The 12,907-nt window shown below is 40.4% G+C and overlaps 1 protein-coding gene across 1 annotated transcript in view; it reads right to left on the reverse strand.

Moving 5' to 3' along the window:
• Positions 1 to 3,864: 3,864 nt before the first annotated feature.
• Positions 3,865 to 12,907, reverse strand: part of ST6GALNAC5 (ST6 N-acetylgalactosaminide alpha-2,6-sialyltransferase 5) — a 221,515-nt gene continuing 212,472 nt past the window's right edge. Inside the window, exon 5 of the mRNA XM_055585436.1 lies at positions 3,865 to 4,127. Coding sequence (XP_055441411.1) covers positions 3,896 to 4,127 — 232 coding nt within the window. The 3' untranslated portion in view covers positions 3,865 to 3,895. The remainder of the gene's footprint in view (positions 4,128 to 12,907) is intronic.

Here is a 12,907-nt window from a genome sequence, read left to right on the forward strand (position 1 = left end):
GGCTGATCTCCTTCAGAATGGACTGGTTGGATCTCCTTGCAGTCCAAGGGACTCTCAAGAGTCTTCTCCAACACCACAGTTCAAAAGCATCAATTCTTCGGCGCTCAGCCTTCTTCACAGTCCAACTCTCACATCCATACATGACCACAGGAAAAACCATAGCTTTGACTAGCCGGACCTTTGTTGGCAAAGTAATGTCTCTGCTTTTGAATATGCTATCTAGGTTGGACATAACTTTCCTTCCAAGGATAGGTACATATGTGTTTAAATAACCACTCTCATTCCTAATAGAATTTCAACATTTTCCTTCCTTCTAAATACCCTTACCATCTAAATCAATAATTTTAATTTTGAGGTGAGTTTTATTTCAAAATGAGGTTATAGCCTTCCACTTTTCATGTAATTCAAATAAATCAGTAACAGAGAGAACCTAGAAAACAAAGGTAATCTGTCTTGAGTGGTCTTGTTTGGAATCCGATACACATATCCAATAGTAACCTAAGGATTCCAAGGAACCTCATAGAAATTTCTCTTTTAAGTACAGGACTCTGTGTTTTGCTTTCACTTATTTTTTGGAGAGAAGCTTCAAGTCTGTGATCTTAGGATACTAGAAGTTCCTGCATGGCTCTGGTTTTATGTCTGGCCCTTAGGAGCACATCCCAGGGTTAGTGAAGCACAGGGACTTAGTTACCAAACACCCATTAACCATAATGGAAATCACACAGCGAAGGCCCCACGCAGCACACTGAATATTTACCTCCTAATGTTCTTTTAATGTATGTTTTCTTGGGTGAATATTTACTGTAGAATATTAAATGCAAGATTCCTCTTTTTATGGGCCATTTGAAGTGATTGATTTTGTTTGTGCATTCCTGTATCCTTGCCCATAAAGGCTATCTATTGTAATGGCCTCTATTCAAATGTTCTTGTGTTGAAATAACAGATTCCACGGATGGGCCAGCCGTGGCTTTGAGTTGCTTTGGTCTTAAAAGCTAGGAGGAAGCTGACGACAAAGCTGGGGAGAGAGGGGAAAGGTATATAACATAATGAGTAGGACTCAGGCTTCAAATATAATCGGATATTGAAATCACTGAGGTCTGTAAATGTGGTTTGTAGTTTTTTTATATCAGAGCTGATTTTAATGGCGTTGCACTGTGTTAAAAATGATAGTCATGACATGGAATGATTTGGCAAGATAGTTCAGTTGCTCATAACCAGGCCCAATAGCACAACTTATCAGAATTCTAGGTATTTTCTTTAAATGCTATAATAAAACCACTGATCAATAATGATTTCTTACATATTTACACCATATTTTAAAAAAATATAAATTCACATACATATCCTAGCCACATGTAGATTTAAAATCTTTCCCAACAAAGCCAGGAATTTCAGAATTTCTTTGATTTATACTCTTTTGAGTATTTGAGAGGGGAAAGTTTCAAAAAAGGTGGAGCTATCATATATTCTTGAAAAAAAAAAACAAAAACAAAACCCCTAAAACCTAAAGATAACAGACATTTGAGATTATTATTGGATTCAGTAATATAGCTACATTTTTGCATGTCCCGAGTATGCCTTTCTGAATTTTCATAAAAATAAGACTTGTTAAAGAAGTTATTTACATCTGAGCAATACAATCTCTTCAAGTGATAGTAAATGTGGCCTATGTTCTTGTGATTTTTAGTAAGTTCATAAAGTATTGTTTGTTCAGAGTCCGTGCTGTAGAAGAGATTGTGCTGGAATAAAATTCGTTTTGTCTCCTTAAAAAATTGAGAAAATTTAAAGAACACATTCCAATATGTCTTGGACAGACATTTCAATTGTATTGACTTTTTACAGCTCAAGTCACACCACAATAATACCAATATTGTTTTTGCTATATGAGTATCTGGACTGTGTTTGCATGTCAATAACAGTACTCCATATAATTAATAGTACTAGTTCAAGAGAATGGAATTTTAGTACTTCATAAGGAAAAGGAAAAGATGGTAATGTGAGAAACCTTCTTTAATCACAAACCAGGTCATGTTTTGTAAAACAACGTCAGTCTCCATACATAATATTTGCTGGTGCCTTCAAATTTGGCATTAGAGAAATTAATTTCTCCTAAGCCATGAATAAAGAAAACATTGATATATTTTCTAAAAGGCTATTTTTGAACAATATTACTTGCATAATTGAAATCTTCCATACTAGCTGATTTTGGCTTTGAATAAAATAAGTCCTTTATACTCCTGAAGACCAGGGAATGGCAGTGAATATAAGATTTGCAGAGAGTGAACAGTTCATAGGATAAATGAGTCATGTGATGGAAAAATCTTGGGTTCTCTTCTCACAGATTCACAGAGGTGTAGTTCCTTGTTCTTGTAGTCAGAGAACAGCATGAAAGTTCTCCCTCCTGCCTCACTCTTTCACAGGGCATAGTATGAAAGTCCCCACCTCCCCCCCACTGCTGCAATACACATACATTCTTTCTCACTCTTTTGGTGCGAAAAGCACCAGAGAATCAGGGGATGGATTTTTGCCTATGGGGTCCAGGGAGGAGGTATTTTTTCACCACAAGGGGGAGCTAGGTAGTAGGGAGATATAAAGTGAAAGTGTTAGTCGCTCAGTCATGTCTGACTCTTTGTGACCACGTGAACTGTAGCCCACCAGGCTCCTCTGTCCATGGAATTCTTCAGGAAGAATACTGGAGTGGGTTGCCATTCCCTTCTCCAGGGGATCTTCCCAACTCAGGGATTGAACCAGAGTCTCCTGCATTGAAGGCAGATTCTTTACTGTCTGAGCCAACAGGGAAGCCCCTAGTGAGATATAAAAGGCCCCCTAAAATAAGGCTCCTGCGACTGCGGGAGCCTCATCATTCCAAGTATAAAGTCCTTATGTAGATCAACGAGATGCTCATTGAGAGAATTTCAGATCTGGCATGAAACTTAAGTGATGTCACTGTACCAGAGGACAGTGACATCACTTTGCAGAAGAGGAAACTAGGGCTTAAATGAAGCGACCTACATTAATTATTACCCAAGCCAACTGTCTTTCAGTTTCTGTTGTTGGTCTGGTTTTTGTTTGAACAACGCAGTTTTTGGTTTTCAATATTGTCATTTGGAGCATTTCTGCATGTTGGAAAATATCATAGTTGTTCTTGAAGCCTGAGGGTTCAAAAAATGCAATGCGACGTTTCCAAGCCATATACTGTTGCTTGCTAACAATGAGCACTGTGAACACGGCAGTTTGTCTCCCAGTTCTGGGCCTTTTCCAATTATCATTCAGGATTAAATAATTAGGAGGGATAAATTACTACATAATCATAATCTATAAAAATACTGGCCTAGCGCACACTAAAAAACTCTCAATAAATAAATATTGGGCATTTGCTTATGAAAGTGAAGATGTACTCTTCAGAAATCATGTCCATATTTTCAAGGCTACTCTTTATAAATCACACATACAGAGTCCAACAGATAACAAAGGTTATAGTTCAGGTTAGGATACAATTTTATAGAAAAATGACTTTAGAGGTGGTATTTCTACAAAGGGATACATCTAATGTTGAGTTGTTTATGTCTCAGTTTCGAAGGCAATACTTAAAAAGATCCTACACACTTTCTGCCACGGCAGCATCACTGAAATGCGCATTTGCCTCCTAAGGTAACCCCTTTAGAAAGGGACAACACTCACTGGGATGTATTAATTCTGGAATCTTCCCTTATAGACCAACTGCACTAGTTTGTAGTCATGCCTCAGAGGCATCTATACATGGTACCTCTTGAGGAGGAAGCTATTCCTGCAGCCAGTTTTGTTCCTCTTTCATGTCTGGGGTTTCAGGAAGTTCAGTGGCCCAATGTTTGATACAGTGGGGTTCTTAGGATTTCCGTCTGGCCACACACATTCTTCAGAACACAGGTTTATTCTCAGAATGACTATTGGCAAGAGATTCTGGTTTCCAGTCTGGTTGAAAAAAGTGAATATTGAATGTTCGTGCCCAGTTCTTAAAGACTCGTTTCTCTGTGATAAAGCGGTGATGACTGCCCTTCCGTCCTCGCTCATGGGACAGGTACATTGTACATTCATCAGGTCCAAAAGGTTCATAATAGTGATAAGGTACTGAAAGGTGGTTGGGATCCCTGTAGGAGGAAAGTGAAATAACTGATTAAAACAAAAACAAAAATCCTTTCACTGATTTAGGTAAGATGTTATCTTTAATAAGCTGATAAGCACAAACTACACTTTCAAGTTAAATGAATTTCAACAAATGGCTTTTCTGATGTTTAAGCAATATACACACGGAGAGGTTCTGAGGTTGTGAAATAAAGTCAGTGACCATCGTGATCAGTGAGATTAAACATGTGCACTAGGACATTCAGGCTTTTGGGATTTAGAAACTACATAGTCTTAAAACCCAACTATAGTTCTGATTTCCACTCTTGCCCCATACAGTCTGTTTAGCACAAACAGTTATGATAATATTTATAAAACAAAAACAGATTATTCTGCTTCCCCACCCCCACCCCTCTCCAAACCCTCCAGAGGCTTCCAGCTATACTAAAAGCATGGCCTACAGGGTGTAAGCTAGATTCACTCCAGAGCCTCTCCTAATTTACTCAGCCTTGTCTGCTATGCTCCTACCTTACTGGCCTCTCTGGTGGTCAACTCTGCCAAGCTGGTCCCTTCCCTGAGGTCATGGCTGTTGAGGGTAATCACTTGGCTGGTACACCCCCTCATTTAACTCCTTCTCACTGCTGGGGATTGACACAGATGTATCATCCTCAGAGAACCCTTAACCAATGCCTGCCCCCATCTCTCCATCTCACTTGGATTTATTTTATTTTTGTTTTTTTTTTTTATTTATTTTATTTTTTTAAAAGGTTATATTACCTAATCAAAAGATTCTTTTTTTCTTTTTTAAAAATAAATTTATTTATTTTAATTGGAGGCTAATTACTTTACAATATTGTATTGGTTTTGCCATAGATCAACATGAATCCACCACGGGTGTACACGTGTTTCCCATCCTGAAACCCCTCCCACCTCCCTCCCCATATCATCCCTCTGGGTCATCCCAGTTCACCAGCCCCAAGCTTTCTGTATCATGCATTGAACCTGGACTGGCGATTCGTTTCACATATGATATTATACATGTTTCAATGCCATTCTCCCAAATCATCCCACCCTCTCCCTCTCCCACAGAGTCCAAAAGACTGTTCTATACATCTGTGTCTCTTTCGCTGTCTCGCATACAGGGTTATCGTTACCATTTTTCTAAATTTCATATATATGCGTTAGTACACTGTATTGGTGTTTTTCTTTCTGGCTTATTTCACTGCATAATCAGCTCCAGTTTCATCCACCTCATTAGAACTGATTCAAATGTATTCTTTTTAATGGCTGAGTAATACTCCATTGTGTATATGTACCACAGCTTTCTTATCCATTCATCTGCTGATGGACATCTAGGTTGCTTCCATGTGCTGGCTATTATAAACAGTGCTGCGATGAACATTGGGGTACATGTGTCTCTTTCAATTCTGGTTTCCTTGGTGTGTATGCCCAGCAGTGGGATTGCTGGGTTGTATGGCAGTTCTATTTCCAGTTTTTTAAGGACTCTCCACACTGTTCTCCATAGTGGCTGTACTAGTTTGCATTCCCACCAACAGTGTAGGAGGATTCCCTTTTCTCCACACTCTCTCCAGCATTTATTGCTTGTAGACTTTTGGATCACAGCCATTCTGACTGGTGTGAAATGGTACCTCATTGTGGTTTTGATTTGCATTTCTTTGATAATGATTGACGTTGAGCATATTTTCATGTGTTTGTTAGCCATCTGTATGTCTTCTTTGGAGAAATGTCTATTTAGTTCTTTGGCCCATTTTTTGATTGCGTTGTTTATTTTTCTGGAATTGAGCTGCAGGAGTTGCTTGTATATTTTTGAGATTAGTTGTTTGTCAGTTGCTTCGTTTGCTATTATTTTCTCCCATTCTGAAGGCTGTCTTTTCACCTAGCTTAGAGTTTCCTTTGTTGTGCAGAAGCTTTTAATTTTAATTCGGTCCCATTTGTTTATTTTTGCTTTTATTTCCAATATTCTGGGAAGTGTGTCATAGAGGATCCTGCTGTGATTTATGTCAGAGAGTGTTTTGCCTATGTTCTCCTCTAGGAGTTTTATAGTTTCTGGTCTTATGTTTAGATCTTTAATCCATTTGGAGTTTATTTTTATGTATGGTGTTAGGAAGCGTTCTAGTTTCATTCTTTTACAAGTGGTTGACCAGTTTTCCCAGAACCACTTGTTAAAGAGATTGTCTTTTCTCCATTGTATATTCTTGCCTCCTTTGTCAAAGATAAGGTGTCCATATGTGCGTGGATTTATCTCTGGGCTTTCTATTTTGTTCTATTGATCTATATTTCTGTCTTCGTGCCAGTACCATACTGTCTTGATCATTGTGGCGTTGTAGTAGAGCCTGAAGTCAGGCAGGTTGATTCCTCCAGTTCCATTCTTTCTTAAGATTGCTTTGGCTATTCGAGGTTTTTTGTATTTCCATACAAATTGTGAAATTATTTGTTCTAGCTTTGTGAAAAATACCATTGGTAGCTTGATAGGGATTGTATTGAATCTATGGATTGCTTTGGGTAGTATACTCATTTTCACTATATTGATTCTTCCAATCCATGAACATGGTATATTTCTCCATCTGTTAGTGTCCTCTTTGATTTCTTTCACCAGTGTTTTATAGTTTTCTATATATAGGTCTTTAGTTTCTTTAGGTAGATATAGTCCCTAAGTATTTTATTCTTTTCGTTGCAACGGTTTTTTAAAAAATATTTATTATTGGCTGTGCTGGGTCTTAGCGGGATCTTTGCTGCTGCTGCTAAGTTACTTCAGTCGTGTCTGACTCTGTGAGACCCCATAGACGGCAGCCCACTAGGCTCCTCTGTCCCTGGGATTCTCCAGGCAAGAATACTGGAGTGGGTTGCCATTTCCTTCTCCAATGCATGAAAGTGAAAAGTGAAAGTGAAGTCATTCAGTTGTGCCCAACTCTTAGCGACCCCATGGACTGCAGCCTACCAGGCTCCTCTATCCATGGGATTTTCCAGGCAAGAGGACTGGAGTGGGGTGCCATTGCCTTCTCTTTAGTTGCACACTAACTCTTAGTTGCAGTATGTGGGATTTAGTTCCCTGAACAGGGATCGAACCCAGGCCTTGTGTACTGGGAGCATGAAGTCTTCCCTGAACCACCAGAGAAGTCCCTGGATTTATTTTCCTTATGGCATTAATTGGTTTCTGAAATTGCTATTGTTGTTTACTTGCTTCTTGTCTATTCACGAGAATAGGCCTTTGTCTTATTCCTAGCAGGTGCTCCATATCTCTATCTCTATATCTGCCTCAAAGGAGAAATACTGGCTCTTTCTTAAAGATAATGTGAACAGGATTAACATGAGGGGTGGTTGGCGCCCTGATGTTGGATTATTAAAATATCTCACTCTCTAAGAGCTCTGGTCTCTGATCAGTTTCCATTCTAGGCCAGTCCACTCCATCTCTTCTGTGTTGAAGTCTAAATGACAAGAGCAGTCAAGACATCCCAGTAGATTACGCTTCCTACTTTGACTTACACTCACCAAGCAGCCTTGCTGCAGAAACTAAGTTTTTCTTGTCCCTCTTATGGCTTCTCTTAAAAGGCATCCCAGCTTCCTGCAAACCACCTTACGGCACCTGATGCCTAGGGCCCCCTTCCCAGCACTCGGCTCTACTCTAAGTACAGTCACTTGGTTTCCCAGAGATGCTCATCCTGCTAGACACCTATTCGCTTTCTTCAGAGGAGATCAATAGACAAATGGCTTTTAGAGTAGCAACTTTACTGAGGTCAGGGATCGAAGTCTTTTATCAAGAGGGGTGTTGAGTTTGTGGCTCTGACAGCAGTAAACCTTTGAGCTTCCTCTCCTCTGAGGTTAAAGTTCTTCCAGGAAAAGAGATTTATTTTTGTCATGCACCATTTAAACATTCCTCATCCTGGGTTGGATGCTATGCTGAGTTAATACTTTGCATCTCTATTATGCTTGTCTCGGAAGTAATTCTGTGTTTTATATTAAGACATCAGATCCCGTCCTATCTAGTTATTATAGAGTTCACTTATTTATTTCCCTGGTGGCTCAGACAGTAAAGAAGCTGCCTGCAATGCAGGAGACCTAGGTTTGATCCCTGGGTCAGGAAGATCCCCTGGAGAAGGGAATGGCTACCCACTCCAGTATTCTTGTCTGGAAAATTTCATGAACAGAAGAACTTTGGCAGGCTACAGTCCGTAAGTTGCAAAGAGCTGGACCTGACTCAGTGACTAACACTTTCACTTATTTATTGCCCTAGAAATTAGAATCCCCTTCAAATTTTACTAGAAGTTGTTTTCAACACAGAAAGTGTATGGTAGGAAAAATTCAAGTTGGAACTGACCAGTATGAAGAAAATAAAAAAGAAATAAAAAGTTGCGAGACATATCTTTCTTAGATTCATATGGCATAATTTGGGGAACCATGCTAAATTCATGTCACCATAGTAGACTTGGTGTTGAGTTTTTACTCCAGCATGCATCAGGTTTTAAATCTGATTCAGCTAAGTTTTGAGCATATTATTGGCATCAGTATGACTAAAGAAACAATCAGGTTTCTAAAAATATCATGAGATTGATTTGGCACCTAGGAATAGAGGGAAATTGGAAACCAGCTAAAGGACGCTGTAGGTTCAATTTCCTTATTCAGGAAGACCATCTGCTTGAATGAAAACACATCTGGCTCCCTGCTGATCTCCTCAAGGGAGATTTACATCTTTGGTCATTATGGTTTCAAAGGTGTCCAAATAAGTGGGGGTTGTCTCCACCCTTTAAAACTTTGTCCAAATGGCAGAAAAGTGCTTGATGGGATTGATTACAGAAGGCAGAGCTGAAGCAACTGCAGGAACAATCTTCCTGTAGATTGTCAGCATGCTGTTAGCTGTCATCCACTGTGCCATTCAGAAAGCCCTTCCTTCAGAAAATTTAAGGTTATAATTCCTTGAGTTTTTTTCTCAAGCCTGACTTTCTATAAGCTGCTATAGGTTTTTTCCCCTCCACCTGATCCAAATGACTACAACAATAAGAATCAGCAGAATTTCCACATCAGGAGGCTACTGTTGTAGAAGGGAGGATTCTGGCATCCAAGTTGCTGGTGGGGGCCAGGGGATGTTCAGGGAGTGAAGGTGCGGGGGTGGGAGGGGTATGGTAATTACAGAGCCAGTTTGTTCCCTAAGTGGCTGCAGCCTGTTATCAGCCCCCCAAGGGCCAGTGTGGGAACAAAATCCTGCAGAATAATGCGAAGAAGGAATTTTCTTTTTCTTTATAGAGAAGCCAGGTGGGTAGGATAAAAGAACTAATGTTTAGTGCACAGGAGGAGCTTTAAAGAAATACCACTGCCTGTGCTCCACCTCCACAGAGTCTTGTTTAATTGATTTGGAGAGGGTCCCAGGCATAGGTATTTTAAAAAGTGACTTGGTTTTGTGTATCAAAATAAATAATGGCAATATTGAATTGTAAGTCCCATAAAGTAAAATAGAATAAATATCTATGAGTCCATGACGATTTCAATAAATTACTGATTAAATAAATAAATGAGGGAGAAGAAAAAGCATTTCCTTGCAGTATAATTCCAACTAATACTCCAGAAAAAAATGAGGGAGTAGAAAATCGCCATTAGAATAATGCAGTAATTACTGCAGGCAAGATGCATGAATGAATGGAATATAAGGGGGGGGGGAGATGAGAAATAGATTATTTGCATAAAGCACCCCTAGGTATTTAATGACAAAAGGAAAAAATAGTAAACTGACAATGAGTAAACCTAGCAGATGACACCATACCCAAGTTACTAAGGTTAACATCACCAGTAGTAAGATATTTTAACATCATGTACCTCTTGATATGAGATGCAACTGCTTCTGTGGCATCCTTCTCAGTAATGCATAACCTCAAACTAATAATAAGAAAGTGAAAGTAAAGTCGTTCAGTAGTGTCCGACTCTTTGCGATCCCATGGACTGTAGTCTACCAGGCTTCTCTGTCCATGGGATTTTCCAGACAATGGAGTGGGTTGCCATTTCCTTCTCCAGGGGCTCTTCCTGACCCAGGGATCAAACCCAGGTCTCCTGCATTGCAGGCAGACACTTTACCCTCTGAGCCACAAATCTAAAGCAATGGATATCCTACAGTAATGAGCAGAATTCTTCAAATGTGTTGGAGTCATGAAAGATATGGAAAGACTTAGGACCTGTCACAGACTGGAGGAGACTAAGGAGACATAAGCAAATGCAAAGGGAGCCTGGATTGGGTCCTGGAGGAGACAAAAGACACCAGTAGAAAAAAATGGTGAAATCTGAAAAAAGCCTGCAGTTTAGTTGAGAGTACTGCACCAGCGTTAATGTCTTACTTTTGAGAACTGCACCAGAATATTAACTTTAGGGGATCAGGATGAAGGATATACAGAAACTCCCTTGTACTATTTTTGCAACATTTTCTGTAAGTCTAAAACTTTTTCAAAACAAAAAATTTAAAAAGATAATAATGTGGGACTTTCCTGGTGGTCCAGTGGTTGGAACTCTGCCTTGCAATGCAGGGTTCTAACCCTGGACGAGGGGCGGAGGGTGAACTGGGATCCGATATGTCATGGAGAAACTGGGCTGTACACTGCAACTACTGAGCCCATGTACAGCGACTAGAGAGCCTGCACGCTGCAGTGAAAGATCTCCTATGACTCAACAAGGACCTCACGTGCCACAAGTAGGACCCAATGCAACCAAGTCATAAATAAATAAATATTAAAAAAAAAAAACGGTGCTTGTGCTCAGTCGTTTTCATTTTTTTGCGACCCTATGGACTGTAGCCCGCCAGGCTCCTTTGTCCATGGAATTTTCCAGGTGAGAAAACTGGAATGGGTTGTCATTTCCTCCTGCAGGGCATCTTCACAACCCAGGAATCAAATCAGAATCTCCTGAGTCTCCTGCATTGCCAGGTGGGCTATTTACCACTGAGCCCCCTGAGAAGCCTCTTTTAAAAAGGTAATAATGTTATAAAGTTCTGTAGGAGATCCTAACATGCAGCCAGGTTGGAGATGGCTGATTTAGTTAAGTCCCTGCCAAATCAGAGCTTCAGTTCAGTTTGGTTGCTCAGTTGTGTTCCACTCTTTGCGACCTCATGGACTGCAGCATCCCAGGCTTCCCTATCCTTCACCAACTTCCAGAGCTTGCTCAAACTCATGTCCATCAAGTTGGTGATGCTATCCAAGCATCTCATCCTCTGTCATCCCCTTCTCCTGCTTTCAATCTTTCCCAGCATTAGGGTCTTTTCCAATGATTCAGTTCTTCGCATCAGGTGGCCAAATATTGGAGTTTCAGCTTTAGCATCAGTCCTTCCAATGAATACTCAGGACTGATTTCCTTAAGGATTGACTGGTTTGATCTCCTTGCTGTCAAAGGGGCTCTCAAGAGTCTTCTCCAGCACCACAGTTCAAAAGCATCAATTTTTCGGCCCTCAGCTTTCTTTATGGTCCGACTCTCACATCCATTCATGACTACTGGAAAAATCATCAGATCAGATCAGATCAATCACTCTCTCCAGTCCAACTCTTTGCGACCCCATGAATTGCAGCACGCCAGGCCTCCCTGTCCATCACCAACTCCCGGAGTTCACTCAGACTCACGTCCATCGAGTCAGTGATGCAATCCAGCCATCTCATCCTCTGTCGTCCCCTTCTCCTCTTGCCCCCAATCCCTCCCAGCATCAGAGTCTTTTCCAATGAGTCAACTCTTCGCATGAGGTGGCCAAAGTACTGGAGTTTCAGCTTTAGCATCATTCCTTCCAAAGAAATCCCAGGGCTGATCTCCTTCAGAATGGACTGGTTGGATCTCCTTGCAGTCCAAGGGACTCGCAAGAGTCTTCTCCAACACCACAGTTCAAAAGCATCAATTCTTCAGCACTCAGCTTTCTTCACAGTCCAACTCTCAGGAAAAATCATAGGTTTGACTATATGGACCTTTGTTGGCAAAGTAATATCTCTGCTTTTTAATATGCTGTCTAGGTTTTTCATAGCTTTTCTTCCAAGGAGGAAGTGTCTTTTAATTTCATGGCTGCAGTCACCATGCTTATTTCTAAACTCAATTCTAGCCACTGATATCACTGGCAGCAGGAGTTGGTGATGTGCCATTTTTTTAATCTTTTAAAGCTAAGCTTTGCAATTATGAAAAGCTTATCATTAACAGGTAAGGGTGGATACTTCCATTTCTGGGTCTGACCAGATTGACCCTGATCTCTGGATTTGGCCTGGATTATCTATAAGGCTAAAGATCCTGATGCAAGAATGGTGCTTTTGTCTCTCTTTAGAGCTCTCAGACACTCTCTTCAAACATACTTGTATTCTTGGCATGGTATATAGTACCACATGGCTTAAAGCTCAATAATCAGAAAACTAAGATCATGGCATCTGGTCCCATCACTTCATGGCAAATAGATGGGGAAACAGTGGCTGACTTTATTTTTCTGGGCTCCAAAATCACTGCAGATGGTGATTGCAGCCATGAAATTAAAAGATGCTTACTCCTTGGAAGGAAAGTTATGACCAACCTAGAGTGACTTCATTTTCACTTTTCAATTTCATGCATTGGAGAAGGAAATGGCAACCCATTCCAGTGTTCTTGCCTAGAGAATCCCAGGGATGAGGGAGCCTCGTGGGCTGCTGTCTATGGGTCACACAGAGTTGGACACAACTGAAGCAACTTGGTAGCAGCAGCAGACAGCATATTAAAAAGCAGAGACATTACTTTGTCAACAAAGGTCCGTCTAGTCAAGGCTATGGTTTTTCCAGTAGTCATCTATGGATGTGAGAGTTGGACTATAAAGAAA

This window comes from Bubalus kerabau, chromosome 6 (assembly GCF_029407905.1).
Source record: "Bubalus kerabau isolate K-KA32 ecotype Philippines breed swamp buffalo chromosome 6, PCC_UOA_SB_1v2, whole genome shotgun sequence".
NCBI classification, from domain to species: Eukaryota; Metazoa; Chordata; class Mammalia; order Artiodactyla; family Bovidae; genus Bubalus; species Bubalus kerabau.